General features: G+C 44.3%; 1 protein-coding gene across 1 annotated transcript in view; it reads left to right on the plus strand.

Moving 5' to 3' along the window:
• The window catches only part of LOC138473470 (deleted in malignant brain tumors 1 protein-like), a 170,820-nt gene extending 158,818 nt beyond the window's left edge, over window positions 1–12,002 (plus strand). The window contains exons 12-13 of the mRNA XM_069612116.1: window positions 4,976–5,094; window positions 11,957–12,002. Of these exons, the coding sequence (XP_069468217.1) occupies window positions 4,976–5,094; window positions 11,957–12,002 (165 nt within the window). The remainder of the gene's footprint in view (window positions 1–4,975; window positions 5,095–11,956) is intronic.
• Window positions 12,003–18,690: the final 6,688 nt, after the last annotated feature.

Raw genomic sequence — 18,690 nt, forward strand, 5'->3', positions numbered from 1 at the left:
ATGTAAAATGAAGGAGTCGGAGGATCCTTTGCTTTACATCCAGAATTTTCAAGACCCCTGGGTGCTGGAAACTCGCGAATCTTGGGCGAAATCCATACCTGTATTTTACTATATATTATGCCAAGGGCTGCCAGATCAGGTACAGAAGCAGGTACAGAAGCAGCTCAAGAAATTGGTAGGAATTGAGGCCAAACCATGGTCTGAAATACAGTTGATCATAGCTCACTATTGCAGACTGCTGCATGAGAAAGATTGCAAAAAAGAGGCTGCACGAAAAGCTGAAGAGGCAACATTAGTGCAGAAGAAATTGTCAAAATATGCCATTTAAGGGGAAATGATACCTAGCACAGACGGATCGAACATACAGCAGGTCAATAATCAAAGGCAAGTTGATCAAGGCAACAACAGGTTTTACCCCAGAGGGAGAGGCTTTCGAGGAAGAGGATGGCAGAGTAATCAGGGGGTTTCCAAGGTAATCAGGGAGGTTTTCAAAACAAGCAAAACGGCAATCAGGATATGTCAAATGGGCAAATAATCAGACCACAGCCAATATGTTGGACCCGTGGGATTACAGGTCCATCTAGCATGCACATGCAGAAGGCATGGTGTAAAATGACCAAGTACCGAGTAGGGATGGTGAATCCACCTGTGTTTTTACAGCAGGGTGGAAATGGAGTTGCACAAAATCACATGGTGCAACAGCAAGCGCCGGAAGCACAACAAAGCTTGCAACCTCAGACTATGACAAATTTTCTGCAAGGACAGTCTCAACAGTCGCCGATGCAACTGTCACAAACAGGACAGGTAGTGAATTCTGGAATAAGAAATAACACTCGTGATGGAGGAAGTCCATTCACTCAACATGGGACAAAATTATATATGGACTAGGAGAGCTCACTGGAAAACCTGATGTGTTCTATCCTATCGGTGACACCAAACCCTCACGAGGAACCAAGGGTAGATGTCCTTATAGGAGATAAAGAGTATTGTTTCTTAGTTGACACAGGTGCAACACGCTTGTGTATACGTGTAGGTAAGTTTACTTTGTCTGGCGATTCCATAAATACTCAGGGCTTCACAGGAGCAACCAGTCGTGTTCCTTTTACAAAAGAACTTCCAGTTTCCATAGGAGAATGTGCCACTGCTGTATTCAAGGAAAATCCCAGTAAATATATTGGGACGAGACCTAATGACGAAGTTAAACATGACAATCTTTTTCACGGAGAAGGGCATAGTATGTTCAACTCCAGGAATGCATTATTTGAACGTATGCAAAATGATTGGAGCATACGCAGGACAAATGGCTATGAGAGCTGTTCCATTGGAACCAGAAATATTTGTGTATGGAGTGGCATAATGATATCATGGCTACCAGGCCGTACAAACAAACCAATGAGAACCCCAGATGAGTTTCTATTTAGGCCAAGAATACCTATGCATGAGGAAAAGGGGCACATGTTTCCCTTGACAATACACACAGCCATAGTGCGAGGAAAAATGGAGTTCATCGACGGTTGTGATGACGAAGGCAGACAATAGTACACACTAATCGCCATTGAGGAAGGATACAGACTGACTGACGTCACGGATGACGATCTGTTTGAAAAGCAAACTGGTGTAGATGAAATGACAGTTGAGGTTAATCTCCTTTATTAGGTGAAAATTCTCAAAAGAGAAGTGCCCCAGAGAATGATGCTGGCACCAAAACATCCTGAATATTTTGACGATGACATGGCAATCTATAATTCAATGTGGAATAAAGGCCCTTATTACGTAGGTTTGTTGAAAGGAGTCGGAGAAGTAAAGATTACATTGAAACCAGGAGCAATTTTACCTAAAGCACGACAGTATCCCACGTTTAGGGAAGCAAATGAAGGGATTTTCAAAACAACGGGCCTCATTACAACCCTGACACTCACAGAATGAAGAGGGCCGGTACAGGACCGGCCCCCTTCATTCCGTCAGCACCGATTACGAGGTTCCCTTTGCGGAACCCGGACCAGACGTCTGGTAAAACCAGGTCCCGCGAGGGTAAGAGGGAGGTAATAACGGGTCACTTGTGATGTGCCCGTTATTACCTCCCTCCCCATTCCCATTGAGCCCTATTGGGGCTCAAATGGGAATGGGGAATGGTTCCTGCAAGGAGGAATTAACAGGTCCTCCTATGTCAGAATGACCCGGTAAATCCCCATTGCAGGAGCCCGATTTGGAGGCAGCCATGGTGCTAATAGCACCATGGCTGCCTCCAAACTCGTAATGAGGCCCAATATCTGCTATGATGGAGCAGGGTATTTTAGTGACGTCAGAGTCGTCATGCAACACTGCAGTTTACCCTATCAAAAAATCAAAGGAAGGGTCTTAGCGTTTAATCCAAGATCTGTGCCTGATAAATGATATTGTAGAGGCTGAGTTCCCTCTAGTCTTTAATTCGTCCACAATCCTATGTAATATACCCGTTGAGGCGATGATTGATTTGAAAAACACATTTTTCTCAATCCCATGGCACAAAGACTTGCAAGATTTGACATCATTCACGTTCAGACAAATGTGTCTGAAAAGTACAAGGTTACCTCAGGGGTACTGCGAGTTTCCTTCAATTTTCAATAGAGTCCTGCAGATGGACTTAAGCAATATTGCATTAGAGAGGGTTGTCTTGCAATATGTGGATGACATCTTAATTTGCAGCACGACAGAGGAAACGTGCAGACATGATTCTATTTAGATATTGACTGTATTGGCTGAGAAAGGATATAAAGTTGACAAAGAGAAGTTACAATACTGTCAACAAGAAGTGCTGCGCATAGGCCAGCTAATCTCACAGCCAAGCCACACACGACAAATGCAGAATTTTCTAGGATTATGCAATTATGTCAGGGCATGGGTCTTTGACTACAGCTCTTATACCAAGCCCTTGTTACAAGCCCTAAAGAAAGCACAGGTGACTAAAGAAAAAATTGAGTGGACCGAAACCATGGAAGAAGGGTTTGTTGAACTAAAAAAGGCCATTTGCACAGCACCAGTTTTAGGGATTCCCAATTATGCAGAAGAATTCTACCTGTTTTCACACACGAATGGCAGTGTCATGACGGCAGTACTCACACAGAGAACCACGTTGGGGTACAAGCCCCTGGCATACTACAGTGGGAATTTGGACCCAGTAATGAGAGGTCACTTTCCGTGCGAACAAAGTTTAGCTGCCGCAGCGTTCGTCATAAAGAAGGCTACAACCATTGTGATGGGATGCCCAATGGCGTTCTTCGTCAAGTATACATTATTTGCCATTTTAGAGAAACCGAAAGGCACATGGACATCTCAGAGAGCTTCTACTTATGAAGTGATTATATCAAATCCATCTATTAAAATAATTCGATGTAAGATAGCGAACCCAGCTATGTTTATAGCAGAGCCAGTCACTGAAGGAGAGCCAATACATGACTGTGCAAACTATGAAGAATTTTATGATGAGATTCCCAGAGTGAAAGAAAATGCATTGGCAGAAGGAGAAATCGTCTTCGTTGACGGTTCTTCAAGACTCGATCAAAATGATGGGCAGAGATATACAGGCACCGCTGTGATGAAGCACACAGCAAATGGAGAATTTTGAGTACTCATAGTGCACGATTACCATCTCATTATTCAGCACAAGCTGCAGAATTATTTGTGTTGATACTCGCACTCTGAATCACGAAGACCGGGAAGTGACGGTGTACAGTGACTCTGCCTATGTGACATCGACAGTGGACGCAGGCCAAGCGCGCTGGAAAAGGTGGGGCTACCTCTGAGCGAATGGCACACCAGTCTAGCACGCAGCCTTTTTGGCCAGGCTGATTAAGGTACTACAACTCCCAGTGGGCATAGCTGTTGTGAAATGTGCCACTCACATGAAAGGGACAGATTTCATCTCACCAGGAAATCAAGCAGCAGACACAGAAGCCAAGCGTGTGGCGACCAAAGACGAGATAATAATGAATGTGGAAAGAACTGATGTGCATGAGAGAATGACTGTTGCACAGAGTGAACCTGAAGGTTACAGTAATATGGAGAAAACCCAGTTAATGGAGCTCCAAGGGGAGGCACCACAGGAAGAGAAACACCTCTGGAAGCGGTGAGGGTGTTCTTTAAACCCCTCTGAGAGCTTGTGGCGACAAGACAGCACTGGTAAACCGGTGATGCCTATAGCCTTATTGAAAATAGCACTGGAACAGTCACACTATCCGACGCACATGACAAAAGAGAATCTAGCAGCAACACTTGCCAAAGACTGCTTCATACGGAACTTGGCCGAGCACGTTGCATTGTTTTATGGTGAACTGTATAATCTGCCAACAGTTCACGGCTGGGCATATGCTACGAGTAATTAGAGGAGTCATCCCAAGGCCCAATGGACTTTTTCAGCACTTGCATGTCGTTTATGTGGATATGATTCAAGTATGTAACTGTTACAGGTACCTAATTGTTGTGGTGTGTCTATTCTCTAGATGGATAGAAGCAGGTCCATGTACACACCCAGATTCTACCTGTGCGGCCACATTTCTGGTGAGGGAGGTATTTCCCAGATGGGGAACATGTGAGGTCATGAGGTCAGACAATGGACCTCACTTTGTTAATGTAATATTTGTACAGATCAGCTTGTTGCTTGGTATAAAGCACAAGTTTTCTTCGGCGTGTCATCCTCAAGGAAATGGGATATGTGAGAAGCTCAATGGCTTGTTAAAGGAAAGGATAGCCAAGTTGAAGCTTACTCTAAAGAAGGGATGGCTACACTGCCTTCCACTGGCACTGTATGCGCTCAGAAACTAGCCTGGTTCTGACAGCCATCTCACGCTGCATGAAATCGGGACAGGCAGAAGGATGCATACACCACTAACACCCTGAGATAGAGCTTGATGTGATGCTCACCCAACAGGGGAAGTGTTAGGATCAGAAATGCAAAATTACTTGAATTGCATGACATCTTGTCTTACTGTAATTTCAGGACAGCTGCAGCGACGACAAAAAGTGTGCAGAGCAGCACAGAACACAGAAGGAGATACTACAACAGATCTGGTTCAGGATTTACGTGTACCACAATTGTTCCTTGGGAACACGGTCCTGGTGAGAAATCACACAAGAAAAAAGTGGGATGAGCCAAGGTTCAACAGTCCCTTCAGAGTAGAGGATGTCACTCCATCTGCAGTCAAGTTACAGGGAAGAAGAGCCTGGATCTTGGGTGACATCAAGCCATACATCGGAGAAGACCCTGTGCCCTCACCCCAATGCGTAGAGACTACAGAAAATGGGGAAGAACCACAGCACGTGCAGACGAGATCCAGGACGAGGAAGAAGGACGCATGACCAGCAAAGCAAAGGCAAAGAACTTTTGTGCAGAGTTGTGGCTTCATTTTGGACATTTCCTCTGAGCAAATTAAGGGGATAAGGACATAAAAACACAGACACTCTGTGCATCCTAGTTGCAGGGTGAAGAAGAAAATTACACGTATAGGCCACAACATAGTCTGTTGACTTTGAAATTTAGACTGAGGCATACTGAAGCCTTGATAAGAAAAGATATGGCAAATTTGGATCGAGGCCCCATAAATTGGAAGATAATACAGTATCCTGACTCTTTTAACACAGAAGCCTTACTTCGACTCACTTATGGTGTCACGCAGTAGTGATATCACTAAGACGTTTTGATCTATTTTGAGTTAGTACTGAGGTCATACCCGTCGTTAGTGAGAAGGCTCACTAACATCACCAAATTTCTTCAGGACCCTGAAAATGAAAAGACATTAAGGAGGCTGCTCATCGTGATTGCAGAGCGGTTCCTTTTGCTTCCAAAGTACATGGAAGACAAGAAAAAAGTCCCTGTCAACAGAAGATAGCAGACTAGCAAGTAATGTGTTTTTTCAACTACTTGAGGACTTTCCAGAGCTTGTGGGGAGACCTGCCAGTGTTGATGCCCTCACTTTCATCAGAGACCTAGCAAACTCTACACAGATGAGCATGCTCCTGCATGGTATTGTAATGCAGATCAAACTTTCTAATCATCATCAGAATTACCGGAGAAGATTGTAAACTTTCCGTCGAGGGACAGATCGCGAAAGTGTTGCCAGAGACTTCACTCCCGCCTATGCTGACGACGAAACGGCATGTCTTCTTGAGTGAAACAAATAAGAGGCATCGACTGGGAGCTTGTTTATTTTGAACACGCAAATTAAGAGACTTGCTGAACTTATTACCTTATTTGACATTTTCAAAAGAGAACTGTTTCCATAGACAAGAGCAATCTATTATTCGTTCCAGTATCTGCAACCTACAAGCAGAAACAGCAGAACCCGGATATAACGACGTTACCTATAATGTATTAAAGAGTTAGTCTTATTTCCTTAGATGATCGAGATCGGCAACCAAAATAGTAATCTTGTCCTCCCTCAGGAGGAGAGACGCTCGTATTGGCCCAGAAATAAGTGTTGTAAATTAACCTGTAGAGGAATTGTTTACATATGCATAGTGTTCATTATTGTTTTATTGTCACTGACGATGCAAACTGCATTTTTTATTGGTGCACAAAGCGTTTTGATTCCAGTGCACCCACCTAATGATGTACACATGAAACCCAGGAAGCTGCCCAGACCTTACATAGTCATTAAAGTCCCTAGAAGGTCTGATAGAGGAATGAGTGAACTTGAGATGGATGTGATGAGCAATAATACACACACACTTGTGATAACAAACAAATTGAACCGCCGGAGACAGGGACGGCAGAGCAAGCATGAGAGGGGGTTAATGAAAAACACACACACACAAACGATGAGTGCATATACACCTGGCCTAGTATCAATAACTACAGAACTACAGTCCAAAGAATGGGAGAAGTTTGGACAACCAACAATAAGAAGTTCTACACCAAGTGAAGCCAAAGGACAAATTGAGAAAGCTGAAATTTCAAAGAAACAAAAGGAGTTAGAGAATAAACGAACAGAGACAGCGTTGACAAGCACACCTGATCCAGTGATGGAAGGGTCAAGCGTGAGTCCTGCAAAACAGCCACATGCTGGAACAGTAGCAGAGTAAGTATGGACATTCATAACCAGAGCAAAAACGGTACAAGAGGACAAGGAAAGAATTGCCAGACTTTCTCCTACTCAAATGGTACAGATGAAAATGCCTGGACCATGGATGGAGATACCTGAGAATCCTCCAGCAAGAAGAAGTTATATGGATGCAGTTAAGGATGTGATTATAGCAAACTACAGAAAAACCTTAAGAATCAGAAGAAACACACAAGAAGACAACAACGAACTAAATGACTACCTGGACAGCACAGCACACTTGGGAAATAACATATGGTACCAACATATGAAAGAAGTTGGAAGACGAACTTCTGAGTAAGAATGCTTTGTTTGTGCACTCCTACCTTACAGCATGGGGAAGTAAAACATATTTGTAGCTGTTGAAATAGATGTAGAGACAGCACACTGTCACATATAGCAATGTGCAAGACCAGAGGCCAGTTCATGGGAAGTGATGCTTCACTGAAATGGGCAACTGAAGTAACTGATCCAAATGAAGACGATTATGTCCAGGACATAAAGACAAGAAACAATGGAAAAACAAAGAACATTGTGATCAGCTATGAGAAGCTTGGAGTTAAAGGAGCAGTGACCAGAAGAGAGGCAAACCAAAAACTGAACGTTCAAGGAAACACTCCAGAAGAAGCTCGGAGCTGGAAGAACAGAGGTCAAATGCAAATTTGGGGAACAGTGATCTCGCCAGACGGATGGGAGAAAGGAGTAGTGATCTGCAGAGCATGGGTAGTGATTGGGTGTTACCAGGCTACTACTGACATAGTACAGAATGGATGAAAGCCATTATGGCCAAAGCTTGCTAAACTATTGACATGGGTCGAGGACAGAGGAGGACCCTTGCAGATAATACCATTGGAGAGCCCAAAATTCGGTTTTAGAAATAATGGCACAAGAAGAATGGGAGAGAATCATAATTGTGGTCGCGTCTTTGATGTTCCAGGGATGGTACATGGTACTGGAGTGATCATGGATCATTATTGGGCATGTGGATCCCAAGCATATATGAGATTGCTGAAGAATTGGGGAGGTATATGCACATTGGTGAATGCCCAGGTTCCAGCGTTGGTGATTCCAAAAAGTGATTTGAATATTGGCAGTTTCCCAGAGGCAGATGCTCACTTAAGAAAGAAGAGATCCGTGGAGCTTATGAAGAGAACGAAGAGGGAAAATGATTTCTCTGCAAAATCCATAGAAGCTTTCGATGCTATCCCATATGAACATAGACTGTTCAGTCAGACTTCTTCAGTGTTCATCTTGATCTTGATGCCAAGAGTTGAGGTTGGAGCAAATAGTAAATGGTTGCAGATAACCAGATGGGAGTTACTGCAGACCATCAACACTACCATAAAAGGATTCAATGCAATCAAGGAAGAGTTAAGGGCAATTCGACTAATGACTCTCCAGAACAGATATGTCCTTGACATGATCACAACTATGGATGGAGGTGTTTGTGCAAACATTGGAGAATCATGTTGCACCTTCAGCCCTTCACACGATGATGAAAATGGAACTTTAACAGAAGCCATAGGTATGCTGACAAAACTACAGAATCAGATGATAGATGAAGTTGACGAAGTTGATGACGACAGCTGGTTTGGATCACTATTTTCATGGGTTCCGCAATGGATGGCAGATGCATTCAAATTCCCAGGATCCCTGCTAGTGATAATATTGCTTGGATTCTGTGTTATCAAGATAATAATATCTCAGTGCCAGAAAACTGCGAAAACGGCCATAGGGATGAAGATCATGATTGATGTCAAGTCAGGATGGAAACCCAAGGACCTGCTCATGAAGAAATAAGAGACTTTGTGAAAGCCATCATTTACGCACCAGAAGGAACAAGGTTTTGGTATCCAAGGAAACACAGAAATTATGTGGGAAGATGAATCTATTGTAATCCAAGTGGAGAATGTCAGTTAATGACATGGAACAAAGATGAACATGTGAGAACAGCAGTAAGCTTGAAGGGAGTCATAAAAATATGGACCCCAAAGAGATATTTCTTCAGGCCTCTATGTGTGGATCCAGAAAATGAAATAAAGGTGGATACAAAAGAAGAAGTGAGAGTGGTCGATCAATCGCCCAGAGGGGGGAGTGAAGAGGACGTGCCAAGCACGGTTCACACTCCTGCCGCCCATTTTGAAGTACCAGGAACATTCACGCCAAAATATGTGACGTATGATGAGCAAATAAACCAGCAGAGAGACGCAGTGGGGCACTGTCCAGTACCTATCAGAATAACAGCACCTATTGCAGTACCAACACTTAAAAAAAACCTGGACAGTAAGGTCCTTTGAGAAAACCATGCCGACAAGTGAGACAAAATGACGATCGTCAGAATGTAATACCCGAAGAAGCTAAGAAGATACTGAAGGAAGACGAATGATGATGTCATAAGAACCCGGACTGACTCACATATAGAAGATGTAACGTCCTGAGAGTGACGACAAATGAGACGAAACACCATGGACAAATGAAATCCTAAGCCTAAAGTGAAACAATTGATGTCAAGATGTCAGAAACTTGTGCCATTAGCACGATGAAGATATCCAGTTAGTTTAACCATGTACATATGCAAAGTAACCGCAAGAAGCACATAAATCATGAGGCTTGCTTATGCTTAGTAGTAAGATAGATCGCGGTAAGCGCCACCTGTACATATGGCTACCGCAAGAAAGCACTTATGGCTACCTCAAGAAAGTACTTTATATATTTTATATATATATATATATATATATATATATATATATATATATATATATATATATATATATATATATATATATATACTTCTACTACGCACAAGAGCAGAATCAACCAAAGGTTACTAAAGGTCTCAAGAAGAGAGTTTTGCAGCAAAGAAATCGAGAATTAAAGACGGAGAGAAACTCAGACGAAGGTTACCATGCCAAGAAGCCAAGGTCGTATCGTCTGAAATAGGCCAACAATGGATACAATTAAAGAGAAGAACAGAGTATCCTGTTCAGGGAAGGTCGAGATAAACCACAGATGGCAGACGACTGGCAGAATTAAATCAAATATACGAAATTGCATGAAGGAAAAAGCCGATTTCATTGTGTCAGAATCACGTGACCAGACAAGCAGGTAGGGATGAAACTTTCACACCTATGCATGGACCGTTGCCATGCCCAGATGCCTTAACTTTCCCAGACCAAGAAGCAGACTCGAAGCCAACCACAAAGAAATAATTGACACATGACCACTGAGGTGATGATTGATTGTAACAATATTGATTTGGTGCAAGGGTACACATCTGCATCCCCACCTATCTCAAGGGTGCTGCTGCTCAACTTAAAGTGCTGTTTGGAAACCCCCAGCCCTATGGGCCGGCTGGGGTCCATCCTGCACACAGTTATTTGGGTCTGAGATAGTTTATTGGCAATTCCATCTGACATTGAAATGCTCCAGGTGCTACTGCACTTAATAAGTCGACAATTTGCAGAGACAAACCAATCACCTTTTTTTTAAAATAGGAACTACAAACGCAGATTGCTACAACATCAGAATTTCTTCCCACTTAAATTGGTTAATATATTTGCCCACAGAATAGGATTATATAGAATAGCATCCGGAATTGCATCCAACCCAGCTGCTTGAGAATGATTCAGCTTATTGATTATGGCTTTGATTTACCCTGTTGTAAAAACCATCTGGCAGATTTGTAATTTCTAGGAGTAATCAAAGTAAGTGAGCCAAGTGGATTCATGGATAGGGTTCTGTTCCATATTAAGTTGAATACATTGTTGACCATTAACCAGATTCCAGAAAGAGTGGTTCTGATTTTTCAGAAGGATTTGAAGCATATGTTCACTATCTCTTTGCTGTGTTAGAAATGTATGAGCCATCCAACCAGTTTCTGTAGGTTAGTTTCTGTCTTTTGAAATTGGTGTTAGATTGAGAGGGATTCGGCCTATGCACATTTCTGTGCAATTCTCTTTGTTATGGCAATTCCATTATCAGACACACGATTGGATGATCAGGAGTTAAAGTGTGTTTAGTTCATGTAAAATGAATACCCTCTAGCAAATCCTGTTTAAAAAGCAAATAGCATTAAAACATTTTTGGGGAGAAAATAAATATTGTGTTTGGCTATCAGGGGACGAAAAATAAGGATGGTCAGCCTTCTTATTAATTCTATGTCAGGCGATTTACTGCATTTTCTATAGTAACTGCTACGGAGCCAACCTTTCACTCCCCCCCTATTAGAATCACAAGAGAAGGAGCAACTAAATATATTATTATCACTTCTAGAGGTGTCTACACCCTCAAAATAAATACACCATGGAAAGGTAAACTAGAAGAAAAAAATAATCAATTATGGAAGAGGAGGCATCCTTCTTCCAAGGGCACCTAGCTGGAATATCACCCTCCATTTTTCAATTAAATCTAAGCAAATTCCATTCTTTCATGAACTGTAAGATTGCTCAGAGGTCCCTCCAGGTCAGGGGAAAAGGTGGTGGTCGACCTCATCACAGTGGGCGAGACCAGTTTTCCTGTACTAAGCCTATCTGCAATCACAGTTGCTGACACCTTCTGGCAAACTCCTAGGGTTTCAGATTCTCATCAGAAATGCTACCTGGCAGGATTTGGATACCAGAACTCCAGAGTGAAGGTCAAAACCAGGTCATAATGTACAGAAGTACAGACATTGGAGAAAAAACGACAGCAAATCTATGCGTTACCAATAGCTTAAGACGTTCTGTCTCAGAGCTGTATTGACCCTATAAAAACCAATTGAACAGGACAAGCTAAGCCAGAACACTCTGTGGGCCATACACACTTGAATAAATGAATAAATCACTGGAGGAAATGCAGGTACACAATGTACGGTAGTCTAACATGTTGTTCTTCTTCTTTTGTAGGAGAAATAACACCAACTTCTCCATCTACAACAGCACAAATAGGTAACCAACCCATCCTATTTCTAACATTGCTTGCCTTCATGTTGTGTGTGTTAGTGCAAACTTTGCTTCCAGAATCCCATGGCACAGATGTATACCTTCCTCCCACCGATTCCTTTTGCTTGGAATGTTTCCCGGTGCACACTGACTCAAGAAACCTTTAAACAGCCGCTTGGGGGCACGGGCGTGATTGCATCTCGATCATGGATTCTAAGGTCTGGGATGTAATATATGTGCTGGTGGAAACATGGTGCAGGGTCAGCGATAGCAAATCTGAGGTTACCGCCAAGGTGGACTTCCAATAAGACTCCCAGTTTTTTTATGGCTTATAAATTTGGTGGCGTTCTACAAATACATACAAAAGTTTCAAAAATGAACGTAGACTCAGCTCTGAATGCTTCTGGAAAGATTTGCACGGCTTTGTCATGGGTGCAAAGTTATGAGTGTTTTTACAGTCATTTTCCAGAAAGAAATGTTCTGTCACACCTACAGCCCAAACCACCGGACATTTTTAATGAGGACCTTGCGTCTGGTCTAACTCCCAATCCTTTTGTGTTTTGGTGCAAATCCATCCAGCGGTTTAATTTTATAGTGTCTAAAATGCAAACATGAATTACTGCTTTCTGGGTTCCCCCACTACAATCGGTTGAGATACACATAAGGAAAAGTAGGCATCACAGTATCTACTTCTTTTCAGGTCTGCAGATACTTTTCCAGGGAATGCTGACATGGGGCTGTGGACTTAGCATGGCGCAACTAGAAATTAAATTAAATAAAGAGAGAAAATCTGATTGGTCACCTGAGGCAAAACATTTTTGGTAGCGTCCACCATTGTTTTCAGGTTCTGGTGGTTCCCATACTGGGGGGAAAAAATGGCTACAATGCAGGTTTCTGGGAAATAGGGGTGGGTCACTACCTTGAGGGGAGAAAGGGCAGCTTCGGAGGAGTCGGACATGCCCTCAAAATGTGAACACAAAAAGCATCTTGGGACCGGCGGAATCTGCAGGCAACATTTGTTTGCATTTTGTTTGCTTCTTTCCTACCACGTTTACCTACTTTGTAATTAAATCTTGAATCACATGTACCTCTGAGTGCCATGCTCCTCCCTACATATGAAAGGGGCCCTGAGTAACAAGGTTTGTAAAATCCCTTCAACGAAGTGAACATTAAGGTGAGCCATTCATTTCAAGGAAGTGCAGGACTAACACCAGCTTCGCCAGCGGTAGTATGGCTTTTCTGATGTTGATCCTGCTCCCAATTTCCTCCTGGATCAGGGACATCAGCTCAGCGATTGTCTCCCTTTTAAACCCATAGAGGTTGAGAATTTGGCTGTCTGGAAGGGTCCATGGTGAGGCCCTGATCCGGCCTCTCCTCCTCACCATCCTCCTCCTCCTCATCATCGCCTCTGCTACATTTTCCCTGTGTTGGTCCTCCAGCCCCTGCAGCTCAATGTTCAGCTGGAGCAGCTGCATGTCTTTGCACACACACACACACACACACACACACACCAGTGGCAGCATGGTGGTGTTGGGATGTGTGTTTGTGTAAGGTGTGGCCCTTTTGTACCCTTTATGTTTGCATTGGGCGTAGCTGGATACATTCACCTCCTGCTTTCAGGTGGCGATATCTCTGCCTTGCTTTTGCCAGTGTTACCGGCAAGAAATGGCTGAGTCACTACCATTTCCCAACCTGTAATGCACCGGTAATAATGTTGTGCCGGTAATACCGTGGTTGGTTATACCGTCGTCGGATTTGGTATTCCGCTGACATGTGATTCGCTGGTAGGGTAAAAGTGGCGGTAACTGGAATTACCGGCACTTTTCTCATATACTGGCATACTCGTAATGAGCCCCAATATCCAAGAAGGTATCGACTCCAAAGGGGCTAGAGCCGGCACCTCGGGAAACGGGAGCAGCTTGGCCGTGAGAATGACTCCTTTTAAATCTCTTGAGTCACCCTCACCGTCAGCATCTCCAGTTTTGCCTTGCACCCTCCCAAGATCATGCCCACTTGTGTACCTTCTTGTGACCAGTATTCAAGCCAGTAGTCACCCCCCAAGGAATCTATGGGTTTTGGTCCAATTTCAACTGTTTGAATCTTTTTTTTTACTGCATTTTTGGCAGATTTATTTTTACCTCCAAAAGCTGGGGGAGAACCCCTGCTGCCCTGTCGCTCTCCTACTCCACTTTCTTTATTGGCTGACTCCAACCCACCCATGCCAACATTAAACATAATTCTGTAAAAAAGAATATTCAGTTACATGAACCCCTCCAAGTGCCAGAGAGTGGACAGGCCTCATTACGAGTCCTGTGGTAACCCTGCTGGTGCTTCCAGCGGGTTGCCGCCTGACTCATAACATTTTACCGGCACCTGACTTCCCGGTGCCACCGGGACATTATAAGTCCTGACGGCCTAGGATGTCAGGCGGCAAGAAATATTGTTCCCCATTCCTGTTGAGTCCCATAGGACTCCATGGGAATGGGTGCACAGAAGCAGTAACACTGCTGTATTTTGTATTTTTGTATTTGTATTTATTTTATTTATATTGCGCAACCTGCCCAAAGGCATCAGGGCGCATGTTTAGAAGGGATTACAAAGTTTTACAGAAAGATAGATTACAAATTGCATAGTAAATAAGCATACATAGAGAGTAGTCACAATAAATACAACAGTGGACGGGGTTGTAGAGCATGCAATGGATGATTACCACATGGTGGTCAGCTCTTCGTCTTGCTCATAGAGCCATTGTTTTGTTCTGTGTTTGAAGGATTGGAGGGAAGGGACGTTCCTGAGGTCATTGGGTAGTGAATTCCAGAGCTTAGCGGCCAGTACCGGGAAGCTTGAGCCTCTGGCAGTCTGTAGTTTAAAGCAGGGAATAATTAGTGTATGTGCTTGCGCAGCTCTTAGTGGTCTGTGGGCTGTGTGTTGTGTAAAGCGCTCTGACAAGTACGCTGGTGCTGCGTTGTTCTGTGCTTTGTAACTTAAGATAAGAGTTTTGAAGGCAATACGCTGTGGGATAGAAAGCCATCGCAAGTTCCGTCTCGTGGAGGAGATGTGGGTGCGCCTAGGAATGTTGAGAGCAGCCCTAATGGCGCTATTCTGGGTTACCTGAAGTTTGTCGATGTTTCTTTGATTAGTTCCGAGGTACAGGGCATTACAGTAATCAATTTTGGATAAAATAAGGGTTCTGGCAAGGATCAGGCAGTTGTCCAGAGTTAGGAAAGGACGGCAGGCAGTGATTAGTTTGCACGTGTAAGCCGATGTTGAGGCTACTGAGTTAGTTTGTCTGGTGAGCGAGAGGGTGGAGTCTAGGTAGATTCCCAGTGTTTTAGTAACGTTGGAGACCTTAATAATGTTGCCATCAATGTTGAAAGCCTCATATTTGCTGCCAAGTTTTGCAAGTTTAGATTGGGAGCCTAAGATGAGTAGCTCAGTCTTCTCGTCGTTGAGGCAGAGACCGTGGTGGGCCATCCACGCCTGGATGACGGTGTAAACTGCATTGAGAGCTTTAACGTCAGTTACGTAGTCACCCGTTATAGGAATGAGTATCTGGGTGTCATCCGCATAATTTGTATAGGTGACACCCAGATGGTCAAGAATATCAAAGAGTGGTTTCGTAAAGATATTATAAAGCGTGGGTGATACGCATGAGCCTTGTGGGACACCGCAAGGAACATGTGCTGGGTCAGCGGCGGCATGAGATGAGAAGACTCTCATGGATCTGTTTGCAAGGAATGAACTGATCCAGGAGGTAGCTGCTTCAGAGAAATGGGCAGCCGTTATAAGGTGCTGGCAAAGGATTTGGTGATCTACCAGATCAAAAGCGGCTGATAAATCTAGGAGGAGTAGGATCGCTTGTTTGCCCTTGTCCAGTGCTTCCATGGCAACCCTGCCTACCAGGGCAGATGCACTCGGCAGGTCAGACCTGCCTGGCGCTTCGGCCCCAGCAGGCTGAGTTGTAGTCTGCCGGTCCAGAAAGGGTGCTGGTACGTTGCTACCGGCACCCTTATTTCCAGACCGGCAGACTCATAATGAGGCCCATTGTCTGGAACTCTGCTGAGGCCTATTTCTCTTACGAATGTTTCTCTCCTTCACCACATTGTCGCACAAGCCCAGTGCATCTTCTCTGAATAATATTATAACCTTAAATGAAATGCTGATTAGAGCTGCACACAAACTCAATGCCTCATTACGAGTTCTGTGGTATCTCTCGGTAATACCACTGAGATACCACCAAATGGTATTACTGTTACCACTACTTAGTCCGATGGTGTCACCACTGGGGGTATCACCAGCGGATTACAAGCGGTGGTAGGCGGTGTTAGTCCCCATTAATTGGAGTCCATAGGACTCCATGGGCATTTTGGCGGTACTACCACTGGCGGTAATACCACTGATTCAGCTGTATTTGGGCGGTATTGCAGAGGAATTACCTACAGCATTCTGCTACAAACTCAAATTAGGACAAAGAATACAAAGCTCTGTAGCAAGACTCTTTTGTTTATCTCCCACCCACCGTCTGACTTTCTTGCAGTGGCAGCGGCCAAGAAGAGAATTCTTTGGCAAAAACAGTATCGTTGCTTTCATCATATCCTCCAGATAAAGAGAGCAGGAAAATGGGTGCACTTGTAAAGATGTTATTGTAGAAGCCTGTCATTTTAGCAAATAAATATATTGAGAGAGTTGATGAAGGGGGTTCTTTTGCATGACAAACTGTGCCTCATTACGAGGTTGGAGGTCGCCTTGACGGTTTTACCGGCAAGGCTACCTCCATACCAGCAAGAAAATCCGGCACCCGCGAATGGGCAATTACCAGGGTATTCCGGCCCCGCCGGACCTGGTAATTACCCGTTTGCGGGTGCCTGTAGATTCCCCATTCCCACTGAGCCTTATAGGGCTCAATGGGAATGGGGATGCCTGTAGCACAGGCACTGTTTGTAACGGTGCCCGTGCTACAGGCATGCTGTGCTCACGGGTGCCTTTCACTCCACCAGGGCAGACCTGGCGGAATGAAAGGCACCCACAATTACAACTCAGAGTTTGCCGGTCCGAATACAATGGTACCGGCAATCTTACCGGTACCATTGTATCCGGACTGCCAACCTTGTAATGAGGCCCACTGTGGGTAAAGCTTACATGAAATTAGGCAATATCTTCCTCGCCCCTGTGATATTGTGACACCCACATGCCTGTTAGTTATTTTTTCTAATAACTAGCAGACTTTGTCAGGCAACTCCTTATGTTGGCTGAAGTCAGTGCTTGTACGTCCATGCATTAAAAGGATACATGCGTAAACGGACTAAGGACTACAGTTCCATCCCATCTGAGCTTACTGGAGCAAGGCCGCAGGCCTGAGCTCAGTCGTACAATCCAGCATGAACTGGATAGATCCAATGGGTTGTTGATGGAAAGCAGAAGTCGTCATGGGGTGGAGAACCCACTCACCTCAGCTGAGGGGGAGAGCACGGAAGCACTCTTGCGTTAGCAGGTCCCCGCCCCTCGTCAGGTCACTTTGACCAGAAGTACGTCAACATACATCTCTCCTGTCTGTGAACATTAATGACGGACATTTGGGGTTTCTAAATGTGAATATTGTTGTGGCGGGAGGCGCGACGTGTGCCAGAAGGCCCAGTAGTAGAGTTCTCAAATCGTCTCTGGCCTGGGCAGTTAAGTGGGTCTCGGTCAAAGGCAGAGTGCTGTGTTTCTTTGCCTTGCAAGCCAATAAATAAATTGCTTCTGTTTACCATCACCTGAAATCGATGCGCGAGTCTGGTTACTTCGACAGTATGTCTGTCTGCTTCGACAGTGCCACAGCGTTGCTGGGAAGGTCTGACCAAATGTTATCGGATGTGATGAAACAATTTGCTCATTGTGCAACTCTGGTGAAGCAGGAAAATGTACTGGAGGCCATCAGAGGACAGAGCAGTGTCTAATCATGTCATCAGTGCCTCTGCTGAGCTGGCCGACCTATATTGTCATAGTTTGTCCCTCAGACGTCATTACTGGGTAGGGCGGATGCTTCATGAAGCTGGAAGCTTAGCTGGAGTTCTTCTGTTTTGGGGTTTTCAGTTTGAGGAGGTACCGAAAACGAAACAGTGTCAGACACAATCAAATCAGTGGGTTTCGACAAGCGAAAGGAATTGCATAGACCACAATCCAGAGGAAATTCCACAAATATATTCCAGAATGAAAGGGTTCATCTCCCTCAATGGCAATCTCATAACCCAAGGCACCAATACCAGTATAGACCAAGACAGCAGACCCAAGGAAGGGGGGGCTCTCACCAAGCAATGGGGCCAAACAAATTCACCCCCGTCCCCAGAGGTTGCATTGAGTTGGTGCTCGCTCTCCCACCGAAGAGCACCCCAGTAGGTGGTGTAATACAATATCAGGTACAAGCACGGTCAAGCATTACCAGAGACACATTGGGAGCTCTGATTGTCAGAAGAAGGACACAGACTCTTTAAGGACATTTTTCAACAACGTTTATTAAATAATAAGGTGTAAACCTAACTATCCCTGTGGCTATGGGGTATTCCCTACCTAAAGGAATAGCTAAGGTGCTAGTCACTCTTCTGTTCCAATGTCCAAAAAGAAGCTGCGCACTGTCCAAAAAAAACACTTTCGTACCCTATCACTACTCCATACTAAATAAAGGCGCAGGAGAATGACTCCCTTCTCCTTCTCAGTGCTCC

This window comes from Ambystoma mexicanum, chromosome 8 (assembly GCF_040938575.1).
Source record: "Ambystoma mexicanum isolate Mex_15411 chromosome 8, UKY_AmexF1_1, whole genome shotgun sequence".
Lineage (NCBI taxonomy): Eukaryota > Metazoa > Chordata > Amphibia > Caudata > Ambystomatidae > Ambystoma > Ambystoma mexicanum.